Source organism: Carassius auratus, chromosome 35, assembly GCF_003368295.1.
Source record: "Carassius auratus strain Wakin chromosome 35, ASM336829v1, whole genome shotgun sequence".
Taxonomy (NCBI): domain Eukaryota; kingdom Metazoa; phylum Chordata; class Actinopteri; order Cypriniformes; family Cyprinidae; genus Carassius; species Carassius auratus.
The window spans coordinates 7431491-7455289 of record NC_039277.1 but is presented as its reverse complement, the minus strand read 5'-3'; the positions used below and the strand labels follow the sequence as shown (position 1 = coordinate 7455289).

Genomic DNA, 23799 nt, shown 5'->3' with positions numbered 1-23799 from the left:
AATCTGAGAGGGGCTATGACTGAGAATAGTGTGCTCAAATACTCAAGTCAGGTGAGGCAGATTGTGGCAGTCATTATGATTTATAAGCAGTCCCAAATAGCAGCCTGTCTTTGTGAAATCTTCACTAAAGTTTGGAGGATCATTACAGTGTGATATTGCACATGCTTTGATTGCTATCTTGCATCATAATGACTCGACTCAGTGTGGGGAAATGCAATAGAATTGTGTGTGATACTAAGGAAATTATGAAAAAAATCTAATCCACCTACAACTGAGCTCGTATTTTGTTTGATACAGACTTATGTGTATTGTCCTCATGTACATGGACTCATGCATGACAGCAACATGATCGAAGTTTCAATTATTCACATACACTCTCCCTCCCTCAACCTATTTTCTACCTTATGTTCTTTGTTGCTCTGTTTCTCACTACTCCCCTCAACTTATTCTTTCTCAGCAAAGGTGCAGTTTCATAGAAAATAGAGGAAGCACATCAAATCTGCTGTCAATAATACCAGTTTGTATTTCAGGACTTTAACCTCCTATGACAGGATGGAGGGACCTGCACTCCAGAATGGACCAATATTGGATATTTATCTCTATGCCAACCAAAAATATTGACAAAAGTATTTTTTTTTTCTCATTTTCAGCAAAAGCCCCCTAATGCTGACTGGAGATTTCCCCCGAACCAGAGACCTGGACCCAGTGGGTAAGTGTTGTATTCAGTTTATTTATTATACATAAAAATCAACAAATACCAAAATATCTAGATTAGAGTCTGAAATAATGTACTGTTCATCTGTATGTTCAGCCCATCATCGCCCATTTTATGAATAAAATGTTAATGGCAATTTACCACAGTACTGTAATCTTACACAATAAACCATGCAAAGAAATCCTGCAGAGAAAATCATTCAAAAGAAATCCTGTGTAGAATATACCTGCAAAAATCTTGCAAACAAAAGAAATCACGTGGAGGGGAAAAAGTATTGTGCAACAAATATATAGGATAGCAATTATCAGATAGAAACATACAAAAGTGAAGTAACTACCTGTGAGACAAAACGTCTTAAAATATACGGTTTAAACTTAAAGGAAACTGAAAGACGTTTTCACCCATCCATGTGCTCTGGTCAGTCTCTGGTCAGAAGCAGGGTGATTGAGCTGTATGCTCCTGTGCTTATGTTTCAGCCAACACAGGTTCCACACCCTGCAGCAGAGATGGACTCCATACGAGAAGTCCAGGTAGAGTGAAGTCTAGTGTGTGGTAGCGTTTGACTTCACCCGGTGTAGCCTTCTAGTAGAATGTTGTGTTAAGATCTTTCAGATTATGTGTCCTGCAGCTTCCAGCGACATGCTGTCCAGTCTGTTCCTACACATATAAATGTGAACACAAATTACGTGCAGTTGGTTCATTTGAGGATACGGCTTTTGGATGTATGTGTATCGCTCATAGCTGTTCGTTGCATCTTGCTTTGAGGGTTGCCATTGCAGTGTTTGCGTGTGCTTAGTAAACTTGTTTGTTACAATTTGATTTATTTTTGGCTTTGTAGAGCCAAGTCTGTGAAGTCTGTCCCTGAAGATTAGAGAAATATTTCTGTCCTTATGTACGGAATCTGCTATCAATCTGTCTGTGTGGGCAGGGAGAGAGAGTAAACAATCAGATTTTTAGTCATGTCCTTTTGAAACTGAGTAGCCTGTAATAATCAAAATATACTTAAAGTGATAGTTCAACCAAAAATAAAACAGAGAAGAAATTCAAAGATTTTTTTTTTGTTGAAAAAATTAAAATAAATAAATAAATAATAATAAATAAAAATTGTAATACACTACTCAAACTTGCATCTAAAGGGGAAAATAATCTATGAAATGACAATGAAAAACAAATTAAAAGACTACTACTAATAATATATATATATTGTGTGTGTGTGTGTGTGTGTGTGTGTGTGTGTGTGTGTGTGTGAGTGTGTTCCAATGTTCCTTTGCCCATTTGCCCTTATTTAAAGCACACTCAAATTACCAAGTTGTTTTCCCTCCAAGGAAGTGATGTTTATTTATTTATTAATTATTTGGACAGTTTTATTTGAATGGACAGTAGTCAAAATAAAGGAGTAGACAATAACTTGAGGAACAAACTAAAAACCTTTATTATAATTGCTAAATTAAATTAATTGGGAAAAAAAATTCATCTGAAAGAAGTATTACTTCTAAAATCAAAAAATGTAAAAAGAAAAGTCAAATTATGTTATTTATGACTAAGACAGACAGCCTTAAGATAAGGCAGTAAGATCATGATCCTTACTGGGGATACAAAAGGCACTGAAAATAAGGAGTGAACCTTTAATGGGAATTTATCATTATTATCCATTGTAAATACTCATATTTAATGAGATATTTATTTTTACATTAACTGATATGAAGATTTTGTTTTATAAGCCTGAATAACATCAATTGACTCAAAACGTTGCTGAGCTAATAACATTTTACAAGGATGCAAGTTTGAGTGCTGTGCAGGAATTTATTTATTTATTCTGGTTTATACTAGACTTCTGCCACTGCATTTTCTATTTAGTGTTTTACAGATTAAAAAGAAAGTTATACAGGTTTGGAACAACATGAGGGTAAGTGAGAAAAAAAATTGAAGGGGGGATGAACTTTAAAAAAAAGCTTGTTGTGGTTTGATCAAATGTCAAAGTGTATCTGTAAAGCCACATGGTATAAACAGACACAACTGTATTCTGATCAGTGCATCTGTCTGTTTACTTCATGTCTACTGCTGCTTTGTCAACTTTAGCCTCCATTTTCTGACTGCCATGCACTGTTCTGCCCTGTCATACAAAATGGCTGTCTCAACTAATGAACCGGGCGCATTTATGCTAGCAAACGTGGTGGCTGCTGTTATCGTACATGTGTGAGAGGGAAAAGGCAAGGAAAAAAAGCACCATAAACGTGTTTGAATGCATGTCGAGTCACTAACCCTGTTCTCTGTCATTTAGGGCTGGAGCTCATCCTGATGAGGCAGGTGCCAGTGCTGGTGTGATAGCGGGAACAAGACCGTGGCCCAACCCCCCTACCGAAGCTGAACAGTTCCAGGCGATGATGGTGGCAGCCAACGGTGAATCTCAATCTCACTTATTATTATTATTCCCTCTTTTATAAAACCACATTAGAATGAGAGCAAATGTGAGAACGTGGAGAGACCATTAACATTTGAAAAAGAAAAACTAAGCTTGTAAGAAAAGAATAGCATAGCCAACAATAATGTCATAAAAATTTCGCTTGTAAAGCAAAAACCTTTCTCTGCTGGAAATATCCTTCCGGCTGTTCAGCTTAACAAGCTAAATTCTCATGATAATCTTGCTGGTTAAACTAATTAAGCAAGCTGTTGGGGAAAAATCAACCCACCAGCATCGAAAACACAGCATGCACCGGTCTTGTTTGTCCACATACAGTAGGCTATATTTTATTGGATGCATCAGTCCTCAAGGCCAGATTCTGAAGACTGTTAATAACTGGATAATGTAAGGAAAGAGGGAGCTGGAGTGAGAGAAGAAAGAAAAGATAGAGTGCGGCTTCCAGAGTAAAACGGATCTCACTATTTATTGACTGTTATAGACTGTCAAACTAATTAAGTGTAAAGAGATAATGGAGCCTTTCTCCCTCTCGGCAGCTGCAGTCAGAATGATAGCACTGTGCTGATGTTCTTCTCTAGCCTAGATGGACATCAACAGAATCTCAAGAGTCTAATTTACAGTACATTCACATATACATACTGGAAGCTACACTACAAATCACATTATCTAAATCTGTTGGTTCAAATTTCACAAGTGTGGATTTTGGTTAACAATTGCATTACTACAATTTCATTGTGAATTTGTGGAGAAGAAACACATTTATACATTGGGGACAAAGGCAGAGTTGCCTCACTTATTTTAGAGGACAATGTCACTTCCATTCGCAATGTATTTTACAAGAACTGTAAAAAAAGTGTTGTTTTAGTGTGCTATTCTTCTGTATACATGTTTTCTGTTCTGTAAGCGTGTTGCTGAGTGTGTGATGTGTGTCGGTGTTATGGCATATATAATGCATGGGGGATGGGCAAGCAGAAGCAGGTCACTGAGGAAGCTGCAATGCGGTTCATGAGTGACTGAATTATGTGCTCTGTGCCGAACCAACCCATATCTAACCTGTCCCATCTCTCTGTCTCCTGTTCTACCCGCTTCTGTTTCTTCTTCTTCTTTCTCACCCTACCATTGCTCTCAAAAGTAAGTGAAGCCACTGCAACTCTCGGCCCTCGCTACAATCCACAGTATGGCCCGGACTACCGCCAGAACGTCTTCATCCCGGGTAGTACCGCCACTCTCATGGCCAACCCTCAGCAACAGGTACCCCAGCAGGCCCTTCCCCCTCCCCAGGCCCTCCCTCCTGTTGAAGCCCCCAAGGCAGCTCAGACTCCTGCCAGCAAGAAGAAGCCTACTAAGAAAGACAAGAAGTAAGACGCGTGGAAGCACTATCAAAGCAGTGGAAATATGTCACCAGGATCTGAGCATCTCTCCTCAAAATAACGAGACCACAGGCTTGGTTAAAGAATCAACTATTTTTACATTTAATGTTCTTATCTGTGAGGTTTTAATTTGTTTGTTTTAGATTTCCCTATCTTCATTTATTGCATTTTGAATTGCATTACAGAATCTTTCTCAATAACCCCCCAAAATCAAGCATTTCCTGTTCTGTCTCTGAAACAAAGAACGACTGAACAAGAGGAGATGTGTTCAGATTCCTGAAGCTCTTTTACTGACAGATAACTCTGTCCTGTAAATAGCATTACTAAAACAAGAAGAAAATATAAATGTCTTCTTTTTTTTTTTCAAATGTCATGTTTCAGCTTTCTGTCATTTTTTTCTTTTTCTTTTTTCAAAGCAAGTTAGATGCTTCTTGTGGTTACAAAATGAAATGCTTGTAGGCTTTTTAACAATGTGCCACAAATCTCACCTTGATGGAAAAAAAGAGTATTGAGCTGAACTATGCAGAGAAAAGTGTATACTTAAAAAAAGGGCACATGAAAGTATATTTAACTAGTTTGTGGAGTAAGAGACTACATTTGCATTCGGTGAGACACTGGGCTGTTGTCACGGTATTTAAAAATAGATTCAGCCTTCTCATTAACGTCTTAATGATTAAGTTAAGCAGAGCCAAATGTTAGGTTAACAACATTTGACTATTCTTTGCTTCTATTTCCTGTTAGCTTGCTATAAGAATCCTTGAAATGCAAGAAATGTAAACTGTTTTTGAAGATCAGAAAATATACCTCATCCCTGCAAAGAAAGATTTAAGTCAAAGTGAATGTGCTAAGAGTTAATGGAAAACATGAAGTGAACCACAAAGAAAGAAACAAATGATGAACACGGAAAGACTAATGAATAACTTAAGTGAAATACTGTACTTGAGTGGATCTTAGATGGAAGGATTCTGTCCATTTTTCTGCACCAACCACCACCACAGTGTATATAACATGTGTAACCTGTCTGTACAAACAGTAGAGCCACAAGGGCTGGCTGTTACAGGAATGTTTCAGTATTTCTTTTTTTTAAATGCAACAAAACAAGAGGATAGAAAAAAGATCCAGTGTAGTGTTGTAGGAAGAAAAGTTTCAAGATCATTGACTAACCAAACTATACATACTTTAACTTCTGAAGACATACAATCGTAGCTTAAGGCTTGTGGAGTATGTGAATATTTTTGTGTTTTTCACCCTTGATTATACTTTCTTTCCTTTTCTCCAATCACCTAAAACTTTGAAGATAACAGACAATACTAACTGTCTTTAGAGTACCACCCCTCCCCACATCTTACTGTACTTTTCTGTGCTTGTACTTCCATTCAGTCTGTAATGATACGGGAATGCCAATCCTGTCTGACTATGAATATCTATCTATCTATCTATATACTGTATATAAATGTCTGTCTGCTGCTCGGCTAACTTTCTGTATTTGACTGTGATTCCTTTTAAGAAATGCTTAGCACCTCATGTTACTCTTTATTTTATTAGCTAATATTTATATGGCTGTTGATTTAGGTTTTACTTTATTATTGGAACACTTACATTTGAAATAAAATTTTGTCAGAACTCACAGTCATGGTTGAGCTATTTTTTTGTAATTGTTTTGTCTGTGAACATAACTGTGGGCATGTAACTCATATCCAACCAGGTTAAATGAATTAACCTGGTTATTAAACCTGAAATTAACATTTCACTATTATGTATATATATATATATATATATATATATATATATATATATATATATATATATATATATATATATATATATATATATATATATATATATATATATATGAATCCAGTGTAAAAAATATAATTTTAAAATTGTAAAAAAAAAGAAGAAGAAAACACTCCAATTGTTCATATTTGCAACTTCAATGCATATGACCAATTTTAAGAAACATTATTGATTCAGTTCACAAATAAGAATAAGAATGCTGGCGTCAGAAGGAGGGAGCTCTGCAGAGATTTCGGAAGTAGGGCATCAGCTCTGTTCTAGTGCATCCATATATAGCAGAGACATACATGAACAGAGGTGCTCCAAATGGCAGAGAAACATGACTCTTCGCAGTACACTGAAGAGATTGCTGGAGAATGTCCAGAAAATTGTACAATCAAAAGATGAATAAAACTGCCCAATATATTCTAAAGCTCATGCAAGATCCTAAACACCTGATCATATTAAAGCATATGAAATATATAAATTGCTGTTTTGTCTCAATGAATTGTGTGAAAAATGAATGCTCTCATTTCAGCTTCAGAAATCACTTGACTCACCAGCTATTATGAAACAGCATGTACCAAAATGTCATGGATAAAGCATCAGCCGCATACAAGAATGTTGGATTCTACATTAAAGTGACTATTGATGCAACTAGAAAAGCTATCTACAGTCCAGAGAGTGGTTCAAACTGGGGGTTGTGTGTTCCTGCATTCACTTACATGATCACATTATAGATTGTATCGAGTACAGCCGAGAACATGTTCAAATTAGATGAGTTACTTTAGAGGCTTATCCCCCTATATTTTATTAAAGCATACCTGCTCTCAGCAAAGCCATTTCCTCTCCCACAAAAATGGCTGACATCCCACAAAACTGCAGTGGTTGTCTTGAGAGAAGGACTCCAATAATCTGATAAACAAGAAGCATGTAATCAGAATCTGTCAGGTGAAATGCACCTAATGCAGTGTGCACACACACAGCAAACAGTACAAGTCACTGACCTTAAAGGGGCCAACTATAATATTCAACAACCAAATATACTAAATAACAAAACGGGTTTCTTAATTCCATTAGCTCAATTCTTAGACATGATAAATTGAAGGGTCAGTGTCATTTTTGAGTGAACTATCACTTAAAGGGCAAAGTTTTGGCCTTAAATAAACCACTGCAAAGGTATCCTGAGAAGCGCCACAGGGTAGAGATGACAGCTGGATTAGTGGTCATATGAAATATGCTATTAACTAGAACAATAAGTAGAGTCGATCTAGCATTATTTTCTTTTTGAAAATTGTATAGATATAGAAAAATGTTCATATTCTGTCTAAGATGTTGTACTGGGACATGATAGCATTAACACACTGCTTCAGACAGGGAACTCTCCAAGACAGCGGGTGCTTCAGCATTAAAGTCCCCATTTCCTCTCTTCCACAGAGATTATGCAGCTAATCAGCAACTCAACAAAATCACACCCAAGGCTGCATGAAAGACCAATCGCTAATGCAGTCAGAGAGCAAATCATTTGAAGATTATATTAAAATATCTTTATTTAAAATATGAATATTTAACATTATAAATGTATTTTGTTATCTACTATAAAAGAACAAATATTAAAAAAAAAACTATTATTGATATGCATTTGAAAAATGTAAGGCATCCATTGTTATATAAATAAATAAATAACTTGCTTTACAATGTTTACCTTTTTTAAATGAATGAATGAATAAGTAACTAGCTCCAAGTTCCCTCATCTCTGACTTTACTATCTAGCATCATTCAATGGCACCACTTAGCTGGTTCAATCAGAGCTGCCTGTTAACCAGCATAAACAAGGCCATTGATCAGAGCCTGCAAATCACATGGACTTGCCAGTAAATGCCCCACACAAACAGAAGCATCGTAACACATGCGCAGGGCAGATGGTCTTTTCAGCTGCCATTGCACAGAGCCACTGGTCCTTCCATCAGGGAAAGGTCAGTTCCTCCAAAAACACTGCAGATAATTATTTGTTAAAGGTCAGCTGGCACGTAATGTCCATCGAAACCAGCAGATTGTTTCTTTCAAACATGCAAACTTTAAAAATAACTTGCTGACTGTCAGGTGGCTCTAATGTACTTCTCAAAAGAATTTGCTTTTTGTGCACTGATTTTCTCACAAAACCGCACGTCGGATAGTGTTTTTTCTTTCTTTCTTTCTTTTTCTGGACACAGATTTGTTGCATCTCTTTGTTTTGTGAGAAAGCACTGAAGTCATTAGACGGCAAAACATGAGCCAGAATAAAAGGACTCCATCTGCCAGTCCAACGAGCACCCGCACCCCACCCCTGCACCCCCCCCACCCCTGCTCAGACACAGGGAATATAGAGGCGACAGCCTCAAAAAAAGAAGAAGTAAAAACCTGTTGTTGCCATGGAAACAAGACCGTCAGCGGAGCCCTCCCACCAACCCACAGATTTTGAGCATCCAAAAACCACATTTTGAGACCCTAAGAGATGGGGGTGGGTGGGGGGGACTGGATGTCTTTGTCTTTCTCTTCAAATTGCCATGAGGTTTGGTAGAGAAAGATGAAATGTGGAAGGAAATGACATTTTAATCAACAAGGATCCAGTGTGTCAGTTCAGGAGCAAAATAACAGAATCAAATACTGACATCTAGAAAAGCTCCACACATTGTAGCTAAAACATGAAAAATGAAAAGTTGTCCCTTCTTCCCATTCGGCATTTAGCAGAATGCAAGGAGTGTGAAAGATTCATAACGTCTTCTAAGAAAAGTAATGCTTCGTTGCCCCACGCTTACCAAAATAATGCAACATGACATCAGCGTTTTCCACTAAACTACCACCAGTATCTTCCTCCTTTCCTCAATCTTTTTTTTCGTCCTCCCCACTCCCAAATACCTTCTTTTTTCCTGCTATACAGTTTTTTTCAAAGGCTGTCTAGATTCATAGATTATTGTCAGTGGAGTGGGTCCTTGTCCTATATAATATTCATAGACCGCGGAGACTCTGCAGATCGTGGGTACATAAACCGGTTTGTCCCCCACTTCCATCCACCATGGCCGTTTCCATAGCAACCTTGCATCCCTAAATCTACATGCCAGTCTGCATTTCTCTACCGCAGGCTTCTATCCTGAACTTAACCCACCAGTGCTGCAGCTGTGAGCATTTTGCAGGTCAGTGGAGTAGGAAATGTACTGAAAATAATCACTGCCCACTAAGTCTATCATCTTTCTTTTAGCTCTGTGCCAAAACTATCATGTTTAAAGCTCCACACAGTATGGCATTAGTGTAAGAAGATTACTGTCGGTCTGTACCATCCTCCTTTTCTCCTTCTTAATCTCTCCTCTTGGTTTCATTGCATGCTTTTATTTTCAACCTTTTGTTCCTTTTTTTTTTTTTTTTTTTTTAGCAGGTACCAAAATACATATAGCATACATGGAGAGATGCCTAATGCAAGTACACACACGCACACACATGCACTCACGGGCTGGTGAAGAGGGACCTCATCATGAACAAGGAGCAAGGTAACTATGGCAACAGACAAAGAAGGGATGACGACATTTTGTAGGGTGAACAGAGGAAAGAAACTGCTTGCAATAAGAGGATAATGTTTTCATTATGTAAAATACACATTTCCAAGATGTAAAGATTAGATTTACATTTTTTGCGATCTTATATGAATTAACAATCAACAATATTTTATAACTAATGTTACACTGCATTCATAATGTAATTATATATTATGCATGTTTACAGAAATAAAACGTAATGATAATAATAATAATATCAGTAGTACAATAATTTATAAATTGTTTTAACCCAATACACACTAAAAGTTGTTGTTCATTGTTAGTTCATGATGCATGAGCTAAGTTAATTGTACATTTAATCTGTAATGACTTTACTAATCTGATTAAACACAACGAAAACAAAAAATGTACCAGTGAAAAACATTACAGCACTTGATTTTTTCCCCCTTTATTTGTGTCAAAGACCAAGTCTGTAAAAATACAGACCGAGATGTTTATTTTACTCAGAGTAAAGAGGATTCTATGACAAAAATGTTGGCCAACTGGATATAGGGTGTTTATAATCACTCTCTGACTGTTTTGGATGTGTGTGCTATAGTGTTATTTCTATACACATGAGGGGGCGAGAGGGCGAGTGTGGGCAGGGTTTAACTGTTTAATCGGTCACTGAAGAAATGTGTTGTTAATTGTGCTGGGCCTGTCCTCCCCTATTTCTTTATGTAGCCTGATTTTGCCTCCTTGCCGTCAGACTGTGGATCGCGCTACTGACTGGACTGATGTCACAGTTAATACAAGCTGGCAAAGAACAAGGGAGAGACACAATATACTGTTATCTAGTTCTAGTCATTCAGCGAGTCACTCTGATTCGCACAGCCTGATCAGACAGAACTACAGTAACAGATACTCATAGAGCCTGAAGGCTTCAAGAGGATGTGACCTCACACAGTGACCTAGTCTACCATCATATCAATCAAATCAGCCCTGACTATGACCATGAAAACTGCCCCAGATTCACATACCAAACCACACACACCTCTCATGCTACATGCAGAAGGTGGGTGTTTTTCCTGGAGAGATTCATGCATGAATTATGTTTAGGCAGTAAGGAGGTGAATCCTTACAAAACATTAATCAAACAGTATATTGTATATTGTATATTATGGGAAATTCAATGCTCACATAACCAGTGATTCATTTTCAGACTTACTACAAGTACCCCAGATATATTTGGAGACACACTCCATACTTATGATTCATAAGTTATGCATCACAATAATAGCCATTTCTGCAATGACCTTTAACCGACTGGTCTCAAAGTGAATATAGTGATTGTATGAAGTCAGAGTAACCACAAATGGAGTTTACCACATTCAACTGTGAACAGTAATGTTCAAATATTTTAACATAAATTTGAACATCGTTTTATCATTTAAAACTGAAACAAACTTATTTTAGTGTAATGTTGTGCTTCTAACTTTCTTTGAAATACAGGTCACAAGGTTTGATATCTAATGCAATATCATATATATTTTTATAGTTATATTTTTATGCATTTTTGAAGTTGTTCTAAGCATAAACCACCACTGATCACATCCGCTGGCTTCTCTAAATTCAAATTTGTGCATGAAGTGATGATGAGGTGACGGGTGCCATTTTGTGGGGTTAGCATGAAGCTAATTGAGTTGTGACAGACTGACAGATGAAGGGCAGAGTGATGAGAAAAGATGCCTCTCGCTTTGGTTCTGCTCTGAACAGCCATGGAAGTGTGATTCCACACTGTACATGCTTTACACACAGCCATGTAATCTGAAGCGTATGTTTTATGATTGCTCTCATAAAGGTTAATCAGGGTGACTGTAATTTAACATGGATGTATTTATCACTTGAGATGACCCGACTTTATATGCTTATCAAGAAAGATTAAAGAATATCCATCAATCCATTTATCTTTGTCCTTATTTAAACAAAGAAGAAGACATCAGTAGCAGGGGTGTTGTTTTTCTCACAAGGGTGAAATGTTTTACCTGGAGACTCCCACACACTTTCTCCAATCAGCTATCAGCTACATCCAGTTCTCAAATATGATTGGCTATCTGAGCCCTCAAGCATAATAATGTGTTTAAGTGATGACTAAAGCAGTAGGTCGGCAGTTTATAGTAGACAGACTTATCTGGCATGTGATACACACACTGTTTAGTTCTGCTGATATAGAATTTGCATCTTAAATGTATATATTTATGCCACTAAATTAAAAAAGAGAGAGATAAGAAATAAACAGACAGAAGAAAACAAAAATCTTTAGATGTCCACAGTTGTAAAGGCATTGTTTTTTTACATTTTAAAATGCACCTATTAATAATTATCAACACATTTCAGCCATAACTAACCCTTTACTAGACACCACTCAACTCTGCAGGTTTACTGTGAAACTGTTCTAGATTCAGGGTGAATTTGAGATAATATAATTCACTTTCCAAAAAAAAATGTTGATCCAGGGAAATAGATGAAACAGGTGAAACCTACTTATGTTAGACTGAGATTGGCTGAAGGAATAATTGCAATTTGTCCAAAATTATTTTTGCAAACACACACACACACACACAAAAAAAAAAAAAAATTCATTAATAAATACAACACTCACTGAAACAATTAAAGTAGGGTTATTTTTGGTAAAATCATACTCAAAACACCCTGACACACATTTGCCTATTGTGAGCCTGAATGTCCAGCTGCACGTGCTGAAAAAAAAAAAAACCCAAATAACCCAAACAGCTGATCTCATCTCTGTTAAGATCAGAAACGAAGGCTTAACGGAGCTCATCCCTGCAGAGAAACACACGGTGAGACACACTGATCACACACCAGACCTTTACACAGTCACACTGCGAATGTGCCTGCTGTTAACACAACACTCCTGACAGAGACCACAGCATGAAATATGCTGACAGCATCCTCATACATCTCTCTATATGAAAATGCTCATTCTGCAATTAACATTTGCTTTTGACCACTTGAAAATAGGAAAGCATCAGATGTAAAGCACGTCAAAGTGATTTCAAGTCACGTCCCTGCAGTATTGAATGAATGAATACACAGAAAAAGAACAGAAAGAGAATGAGATGGATGGAAGCTGGAAGGGGAAGAGTGAGATACATTTCATATATGAAGCTGAACAGCACCCATTTTGGATTATTTAGGTCACATTGAGATTCTGAATATATGGGGTTGGTGTATTTAACCCTTGATATGCCTAACTGTGTGTGCATGTGCAATCTGGATGGTTGTGGAGTAAAAGATGCAGGATTGACAGCATTATACCCAGCTAATGTTCGATTGGGAGACCCGAGAGGAAAATCACAGTGACTTATTCTGTGCGTAAGTCTTTGTCTGAATGCCAAGTGTCACAAGAATCTGTCACATGGCCAAAGCTGATGCAACAGATATCTGATGTAGGTCAGATTTATGTGAAGAAGAGCATCAAAATGATTACAGAATATAATCTGCATAATGCTGTGCTTGTGTTTATGGTGACTGTGTACGTGTGAGTGGTCCCATACACACTTTTACCATTCATCCTGGTCACATAAGTCATCTGTAATGCCAACTTCAATCCACTGACTATATTTAGTCCAGGTTCAAAGTGTGCAGATGTAAAGCGTGAGTGCACTAATGGTCCATCTGTTCACAAACAGAGAGAACCAGGACAAAGACCCTGCAATCCTGAACATTCTCTCTATACCTCTTTCTGTGATGCTCTTGAGTAAAATGGGTTTCTTGCTTATGGCACTGTGTGTAATGCAGAAGGAGAGTATTTTATATTTCTGTAAACTTCAGAGTTTCTGTTCTGGGATTTGACAGCACTCAAGTTCCATTTACACCCTGTTCCTGCGAGAAACAATGTGTTATGGTGCAAGCAAAAAAAAAAAAAAAAAACTAATTGAATTTTGCACAAACGGCCTGATATAATGTGAGTTAAACCTTGATACGTGGGGGAATACAACTTTAAATCACTCTGCCCTGAAGACATACATATAAAATGTAGGTCACTTAGTTAAAGAGAGATTTTAGATATAAAACGGGTAAAAGCACTACCAAAACTTTTTCATTCACTATCAGGAAACTGACATTGACATTCAATTTACACTGTATAAGGAAATGTAGATTTCTAAACTATCTTAATTTGTAGCAAATAGATAAATAAAATATGGGAGTATTATAGTGAAGTTTTAGGGTTTAGTGTTTAGTGAGTGTGTTTCTCGTCATTACTGGAGTAAAGTCCATTTATTCAAACTGACTCTACAGAAAATGTAGAAATATTTAATAATTGTGTATGACTGAACACACTGTTATTAAGATGGTAATTGTTATTTTGTGTGGTGGCTGTGCAGATGTGCCTTTCACTGAGAGACTGATGACATTTTGCTATAGACACTATTCACACAAACACACACAGCAAACACAGAACACAGCAGGCCAGGCTCTCTGCAGTGGCACACGCTCCGACTTTGTTCTCCAGCACAAAGATATGTGTGAGACAGAAAGGGATCCAGATTATGTGAAATAAGGAAAGTGTGTCCAGGACGAGGAGCAGTGTGGAATATATTAAAGCCTGTATCTTTGAATGTGACAATTATGGAATTATGGACAATTTGAGAAGGCCAACAATTCACTAAACGTTTTTTAATTGGTTTTATGAAGTATTCTAATTTGTTGAATTGGTGGGTTTTTGTTAAATGTGAGCCGAAATCATCACAATTAAAAGTGCCAAAGACTTAAACTACTTCTACTGTGTGCATTGAATTTATTTAATACATGAGTTTCACAATTTGAATTACTGAAATAAATTAACTTTTACTCAACATTCAAATTTATTGAGAAGCGCCTGTATATCATCTTTTGGGGAAGAAAAAAAAATTGTCATAACTTGAAATGTCAGACTAAGATAACTGAAATTCTTTAACATAAAATGATAATATGACAAAACTTCTTTTTTAATTTATTTAATTTAATCTTTTTGATCATAAGGGTTTCCAGTATACAATTAAAGAAAACTAAGAGTGTTTATGCATTGAAAATAATTACAATAAATAATAAATATTAATAATTAAAAAAATTATATAATTAAAACTTTCAATTAAAATTAAATTAAAATTTTGCATATTATTATCATTATTATTTAGAAATCAGAATGGTATATTTCAATTTGAAGCATGTTAGAGAAAGTTCTACTTTGTTTACTTCAGAAAAAAGTATACCAGGATGGTAAACATATCTTTGCAATGTTTCAAAATGAACACAAACATAAAAGAAATTACATGTTTTTCCTCATTATTTACATTAAGCAATATATATTCTTCTATTCAGGAAAAGGAAAATTATTCAACAACAAAAGCAATCAAAGCAACAAAGCAATCTCAAATATGCTGACCCCTGATAAGGTTGAGATGCAATCATAGCCAATGCTGCAGTCAGATGACACACTCATCCGGCACTGCTGCTGTGCAGATCGTTTAATAGGGTCTGTAATCTGATAAAGACTCAAATCTGGCTCATCAGGCCCAATCGCCTCATCATGTCTACCATCCAGATATCTTAGGAAGACCACAAACATGGTGATTAGTGATTATGTGACCGAAAGGAGCCAAGATAAGGATAAAAACTACTCTAATACTGTAATCAAAACAGATGGCACATCCCTAACCTCCTTTACCAGGTGACCTTTTATTTAATCATTTATAATTTTACTTCATATCAGCAAAGTGTATATCTGTGGTAAACTGAAAATAACTAAATTTGAAATAGTCTTGACAATAAAAATGTTATGAACTGTATACAAAACAATCATAATATATATTTTTCAAACAAATAAAACAGATAATTATTTACCTAATGATATGCAATCTTTAATATATATATATATATATGTGTGTGTGTGTGTGTGTGTGTGTGTGTGTGTGTGTGTGTGTGTGTGTGTGTGTGTGCTAATAATAAGCAATTAGTAAATAGTGTTCTGTTCTCTAATCTAAAATGTTTCAAAAATTTCTAATATTTTACCTGATCACTTTGACCCATACTATTTTAAAGAGAACCTCGATATATACGGAGGATACATTTTATAAGATAAATAAACACACACACACATAGCCAATCCCTAGAAGAACAGACACAGGATTAAGAACATTCCAGGAAAAAAAAAAAAAAAAACTGACTGCTGTAAATCCCATAATGTTTTTCATCATAAATGCACATGCTTGTCCGATATCAGACATTAAAACATTCTCCTCCTCTTAACAATTTTGAGAAGACAGCCTCACCAAAATAATAACAATTAAAAAGCTTTTATAGAGACATACACATAAACCTCTACACTTCTTTCTCTCTCACAGCTTGTTTTCACTGACACTATTCCCCTACTGACACAGATTCATGTGAAACTCCCCCACTGCATCTCTCTGATGGTCACTTCCACTTGACATCAGCATTTTCCTATAACAGTATAGGTCCTATACCCCATCTAGTGGGCATACTACTCTTAAGATTCAAGAATCAGGCTCCTTATCAAGCACAAATACAATACTGTACTGATATGCTTCAATGAACTTTGCACCTTAAAAAAAAATATATAAATATCTGACTTGCTATTTTATACAGTTAAGCAATTACATTTACTACTGCCATTTAGAAATACAATTACTTAACTTTAGAATAATTGTCTTAATATTAATTGTATTTCAAGTCAAGAAATCTAGGCTAAAAGAAAGCCTATAGCAAAACTGCACAGTATGTTTACTTATATTTTCTGATCGACCAGGAAAAGTTATATCTGCTATCTGGACAGGTTAGGATGCTACTGTACGCCTGATTCTGTTTTTTCTTCAAGCAACAACACGAGCACCATCTGGCTAAAATCGTGAACATCGTTTACAGTTACACAGCTCCTGGTGCAACTTTCCAAGCAAACACTGACTACCACAGGACACACCGCTATACTGCAGCTGACCTGTTAACGCGTGCGCATGCACAAAATACAGAACTACACTAACATAAGCTCTCATTTCTACTCTTCACAAAACAACACTAACCTCTACTGGTCAGGATAGAAAACTACACTTCAATGTATAGCTCGAAGCACAGCACAGATTAGTCACTAAACATTTCCTTCGTATTGCTTTTTTCTCCACTGGCCAGCAAACAAGAAAAGGATGGAAAAACTCTGATTCATCTACTGGGGAAAAGCCCACCCCAGGATTTCCTCCTGTTACCATATATACAAAACACCCTGAACAAATAGTAAAGAAACAAAAAAACTTAAAGAAAACATTCTTCAGGTTAAACGACGCACAACTTGAATTCATCATACAAAATCAGGTTGCATGCATTTTTTTTATAGATGTTTATGAAGGTACAAGAGACTAGAAGGCATAACTCTCACACAGGAATGTGGGGTATGACAGCTTGATTAGAAACAGATGTGCTCCGGCACAGAGAAGAAGAAAAAAAACATGGGGCTTTACAACACGGGAGAAAAATGAGGACTGGAGTAGCAGCAGCAGCAGCACTATACACACACACACACACACACACACACACACACACATATATATATATATATATATATATATATATATATATACACACACACACACACACACACACACACACACACACTATAACTATAAATAATAATATAAAAATGGAAATGGAACATAAAAATGAATGCAAATTATTAATTAAATTATAATAGTATCTCATAATGATACCTCAATGATACAACAATAACACCGATCAGGAAAACATAATTCATAGTTAATGACTTAATATAAAACACAGTAGTCCCAAAAAGTATTTAGAGACTAAAAATTTATAAATGCCATTGCATTAATGCCACTGACATAAAGATTAAAGCAAGGCTTCATTGTTAAGGGAAAGTGTTTAAAATAAATAAAATTCAGTTAAATATTATTATTTAATGTTATGAACTGAGGAACTTGAGGATTACTGATTTGTATTATTATTTATTTTTTCTTAAACAATAAAATTAAATAAATAATATTTTTGGGACCAGCCAGTAAAAACAAAACAAAAACAACAACAACAAAAAAAATCATAAAAAGGTTTCTACAAATCTATTTATTTAATTTTTACATGTTACTTGGTTTGTAATTCTATGTACTGAATGGCATTATTACATGCAATGGTTTAATACAAACACATTTTTGTGTGGGAAACAAGGATGGATTGATGCAGAGAGAGAAAGGACAAGTGGTATTAAAAAAGGTTAGTGCTGTGAAGACCCTCCTGTTCTTCACACATTCAGACAAAGCTCTTGTACAGAGTCCCTGATTACCAGTGTAGTCCCACAACTCCAGTAGAATAAGTGGATTAGATGCTTTCATGCTTTTTCCTCTCTTCCTGCTCTCTCATCCCACACACAATCAGCCTTTACAACATTGGATTGTAACTTGCTTTAAGAAGCTTTGAGAGATACAAGTTCTCTCTTTTGGGCCGAAGCAGTTAAACTGAACACATAGCCTTCACTTCATAACCAAATACTTCCATTCATCCCAGTATGACTGTATAATCTTGCTCACACATTCCACAAATGAATCAGTGGCATACACTGATAAGAGGGGTTGCAGACTACAGAAAACAGTAGTGCTCTTTTTTCAAGGTCTTTAATGACAGAGATAAACGGGACACACAAACACACCTATAAAAACCACAGACTGGCATACTGTGATATTGGAGTGCCCCCAACTGTCCTAACAATAAAACTGCAAAGGAGTGAAAGAAGAGATTGTGATGGATATTCAATATTATATATATTGAATATTTTTTTTTTCAAGCCAAATAATGTTATTTGCTATATAAAGGGCACAATTTAGAAGAGTAAAATGCTTTGTTCAAATACATACTGGAACAAAATCACATATAAACCTGACTGAGCAACACAGCTGGGAAGACACACGATGTGAATGCAAATGCTGTCTTTTATTTGCAAATTTGCAAAAAATTTGACTCAGAATGCAAACGAAAAGCAAAACTTATACGAAGCCTGATGGATGATATTTAGAGGATGATGATTTACAAGGAGCCAAAAAGGAAATAAGAGAGCATTCAGGTTGTTTATTTCAATTCACAACTGATGCAAGTATATGTAGACAATAAAGGATTTCAGAATTTAATTTGACAAGAAAATAGTATTTCAATCTTTTTACTTATATATATATATATATATATATATATATATATATATATATATATATATATATATATATATATATATATATAAAGGTGTGTGTGTGTGTGTTTAATTCATTACTCAATTCAATTCAAGTTTATTTGTATAGCGCTTTTTACAATACAAATCGGTACAAAGCAACTTTACAGAAAATTATGTTTCTACAATATTTAGTAGTAGCTAATAAGTGGTGACTGTCAGTTTGTGCACGTTTGACAGGATTTTTCAGAAAAATGTATACAAAACGTAGTCAGCCAGACGATGAACATTATTCATATTATTAATAATTATTATAAGATGCAGTCACAATTGTAGCAATATTTGTTAGTTCTGTTTGCTAATTTAGGGTTAGCATCATTGGGGGTCCTCTGAGGGGTCAGCATCATCTCTTCTCAGGTGTTCTGGACCCAGACTGGAGCTTGTGTAAATCCTATCTACCTCAGGATGTAAATCATACACTGCAATCATTTTTGCCATTTACTAGCAATTTCTGAAAGAAAATAGTTTCTAAGTAAAAATTTTTCAGTGTATTAGGCACAGATATTTTGTAAACTGCTTAAACGTATAGTTTACACAAAAATTAAGATACAAAAAAGCTGATTTTACGAGGGACGTTGGGAACCAAACAACAGTACTGCTCAACATATGGATGACAAAAACACTTCCCAAAATATATTTGTTGTATTCCACAGAAGAAACTAAGTCATATAGGAGAGGAATGGGAGTAAATGATGACATAATTCTCTTTTTTTTTTCTTTGACAAACTATCCCTTTAAGACATGTGACAAGGCCTACACATGGCTTGTTTACCAACAGCAAAAAGCTACTTTGCATAAGAGCACAAAAGACCAGCACTTCTAATTCTGTTTCAGCAGTTTCCATTCATCCACATTCTCCCAGACACATTCTGACAGCTGCACCAGGAATAACCTGACACTACAGGGGTCAAGCAAGCAGCTGCATCCAGTGGTATTCTTACTGAGGGAAACCCACCCACCCACACTCACAGAATGAATGGGAGACCACTGGAATGCATGTCCTGTGAGGAATATGAACAAACATATAGATAGATAAGAGTGGACTCTTTATTTCTTACACAAGAACACTTTGAAGAAAAAGAGAGAGAAAAAAAGAAAGAGAGACAGATAACTGCTGTACAAAGTGTCATGGTCATCAGTGTGTCTGTCCCTTTTAGAGCCCCCCTTAAAACTTTTTCCTTATTCTTCCAAGCCAAATCTGTGTCAGTGTGCCTGTAAGCGAGTGGCTAAGCATGATACACTTGGGGAGGGGAGAGAAGGGATAATGAATGAGGAAAAGTTAGGTTTTGACTTTACAATAAAATATCACTGTATGATACAAGTATTGTGGTATTTTGTCAATATGGAGGATGAGAGTTAAAGTTACAAAATATCTTCGAACTGGCTGAAACTTTCTTGGGGAGGAACACACACAGCCCTCGATAGTTCAATAGCGCCCCCTACTGACCAATGAAGAAATGATGAGCAACATAGACTGAAGAAGAATTCAAAACTAATTTAATTTCCTAAGACTCAAGGGTACAAAATACAGCCACGTGATCATTCCAGACAACAGAAGCCTCTGTAATAATTGCATGCATACTCAAAGCAAGAAAACTGTGTAAAGCAGTGTAATATGCGTAGCAAAGCTGTGCTCACTGGACGGTTAGTCTTTCTCAAGGACACATGCCATAACACATATGTTATCATTCAAGTGGAATGTTCAGTTGCCACATTTGCTATTGTATTTAGCCACTCTTCCCGCACACAGAGTTAATCTCATCTTTATCTCTGCAATCTGACTCTTTTCTTTCTTTAAAAGGTCTTGAGCAGTGAACTTACTCTGGATTCCAAAAGTTAGGGGGGTTGGACTGACCTAGAATTTCAACATGCTGTTAAGAAAACATTATCCATATTACTTCCCTTTAAAACATGCCTTCACTGTTATTTATTAAAAATAAATAAAAGATGATGGACGGATATAAAGTTATACATAGTTATATACAGTTCTATAGTTTTGTCATTTATTGTGTTGTTCTGTGATGTTAAATGTGTGGTTTTGAAAAAAAATATGTTTTCCATGGGTCAGAAGTGTTTGCAACGTGTCACTTTAAACTTTAAGACTCAAACAATACCTCTCCCGCGTGCGGACGCTTGGCGCGAGAACAGCATGCGTGTTTATGTGGCATTCTCTTTTGCCTCAAAGTTGCTTGTTTCCCGGGAGATGTTATAAAGGAAAGGGGGAGGAGGGGGGCGATGGGTGAATAGGATCCTTTCATCCTGTTAGCCCCAGAAAAGCAGGAAGAGAATAAAGTCCGGGCTGGCAGCTGGAGTCCGGGAATCATCGGCCTTGTGGCAGATGGTCGGGTGGGGCCTGGAGAAGGGGGAGAAAATGGGAGGAAATCTGAGAGGAAGCGGGAGGGTTTACCACAGAAGATCCGCCCAGAAGGAGGGGTTTCAGAGCAGCTCACTTGCGCACATCTGGTGTTTGAATTGTGTAACTACAAATGTACATTTTTATTTAAAAATAAATGTAGTTTTTGAGTAAAAAATAGCTGCGCAAACCATAAATTGATATAATGAAATGTTGGCAAAAAATGAATTCAGTCTGACACATCGGAGTACACATGTATGTACTCCAATAGGCTATATTTCTAGACTGTAAAATATTGTTTTTTTTTAAGCTGTAAAACAATTATTAGAGTACGTTTTTACTACTAATACTACTTCAGTCATCGTATTTAAAAATTAAAAATTGTGTTGCTTGCCATTTCTTTGTTATTATTTTTTTTAAATATGCAATCAATTTCTGAGTGAAAAGTATTTCTACACTTTTTTTTCTTTGCATATATCCCATTCCTGCATAACATATTTCCAAAATGACTAAAAAAATTTATTTGCTTTAAGACTTTATTTTTTTTTCACTCACAGATCCATAAAGAAAAATGTAAATCATAAATAAAACCTATATGATCATCATCAATGTGGCTGTCTGATGTCCACACAACCGAAAGCCACATACTGCTGGAAACAAACTTGTGTAATATTTGATGCCATGTAAATATGCTGTAAAGTTTGAATCAATTTCAAACTAGCATTTGCTTCAGCCATTCTTTACATTTAAATTAAATCCATATATAATCACAAATGTGAAAACACTGGCAAGTCTGTATCTTTCTTAAAAGTGCATTTGTGGTTTAACAGAGTTAAAGCTTCAATAAGATCTGCCTATTTGGTTTTTAAGGGTTAGAGGAAAACATCAAAGTAAATTTAATGGAAAATCAAAGGTTCGTTTAAAAATTGCAACTAATAATTATTCCCTCATCAACGATTATATGTAAAATCACCTCTTATTTCTCTCACCATTGTCTGTCTAGATGATGCAAGTCTTTTTTTTATTAAGGGTTTGAATAGAAAAGATGGTTAAAATACTGTATATATTTTTTTAATTATGTTTTTTTATTTGTTATTTTTATTTTTATTTGTTATTTTATTTTTTAAAGGTAAACAAATGTAAAAACTCATTTCAATTTCAGATAAATAAAACTGATTTATTCGGCCCAGAAGAACAGGCTTTTGCACATTAATGTGTAATTGGCTGATAAAAGGGCACACATAATGATGAAACATTAAGAGTTTTCAAGTATTTTGCTGCAGCCCAGTCTTGGCAACACGTACTGCATTTTAAAGACTTGTGTTTGAGCCTCAGGGGCTTCAGGCAGGAGCACAGACAGCCGAGAGGGTGCAGTTGACTGCAGCACTATAGCACTGACAAAGCATTAGGCAGGCTCATTTTATTCACATTTAACAGAACTGGTTGATAATAGCCAAACAGGTAAGGGTGGCAGAGCTATTCCCATTTTCATGAAATGGTCTGTAGCTAAAACCTTTTTGCATGTTTAGTGTTTGTGAATGAATTTTGAGGTCATTCTTAGTCATTTTAACCCTGAAAAACAAACACTTGTTTGTTTGTTTGTTCTCTTTCAAATATTACAATATCAGTACACTATTTGATATTAATATATCCATCCATCCATTTTCCATACCACTTCCTCTTCTGCAGGGTTGTGGGGTGACTTACACTTGCGAGAGATCACTTCCGGCTCTTTCCGGCACTTGCGCAGACTAAGCCCTAACACGCGCATACGTCACACACTATGTACTTACGATGGGGAATTGTTTAATTTGGACTTCTCTGTGCATGCTCTTTGAGGTGGTGACCATAGACTTCCATTATATGAGTCACAGACAAGAACGGTTTGACCTAAAAATATCAGAATTGAAGCTACTGTGGAAACAAAGACACCTACATCTTGGATGCCATTGAGGTAAGCTAAACATACCAAACTTTAGTTTCAAAGTGAACTATCCCTTTAAGCATGTTGATCTTATTAATGTTCATTCCCTAATGAAAGACAACTTCACTAATCTGTGCTCTTTCTACATTGGTTTTAAGTTATCATTTATATAACTTCTAACTGGTTGCTCAGAGAAAGGTTAATTAATCACATGCGCTTATGCTGTATTAACCAAATAGTGTACCATGGGAAAATCTAACTGCAATAATGATTTTACATGTTTGTATTAAATATGTTTGTATATAAACCTCTGTACTATGTCATAATATTTTTACCTTAAGTAATAATAATAATAATAGCAATACTGACAGTGATGATGATGATGATGATGATGATAAATAATAATAAGAATATCATAAATTGTATGAATAG

General features: G+C 35.9%; 1 protein-coding gene across 22 annotated transcripts in view; it reads left to right on the top strand.

Annotated features, from left to right (window-relative positions):
• LOC113054233 (protocadherin gamma-C5-like) overlaps positions 1–6133 on the top strand; it is a 101104-nt gene extending 94971 nt beyond the window's left edge. For 11 of the 22 annotated variants that reach the window (XM_026219618.1, XM_026219619.1, XM_026219615.1 and 8 more), the window contains exons 2-5: positions 651–709; positions 1192–1245; positions 2997–3115; positions 4267–6133. In XM_026219618.1, coding sequence (XP_026075403.1) covers positions 651–709; positions 1192–1245; positions 2997–3115; positions 4267–4496 — 462 coding nt within the window. In that variant the 3' untranslated portion in view covers positions 4497–6133. The remainder of the gene's footprint in view (positions 1–650; positions 710–1191; positions 1246–2996; positions 3116–4266) is intronic. The other 11 variants (XM_026219627.1, XM_026219628.1, XM_026219622.1 and 8 more) reach the window with 1 other exon arrangement.
• The last annotated feature ends 17666 nt before the right edge of the window (positions 6134–23799 follow it).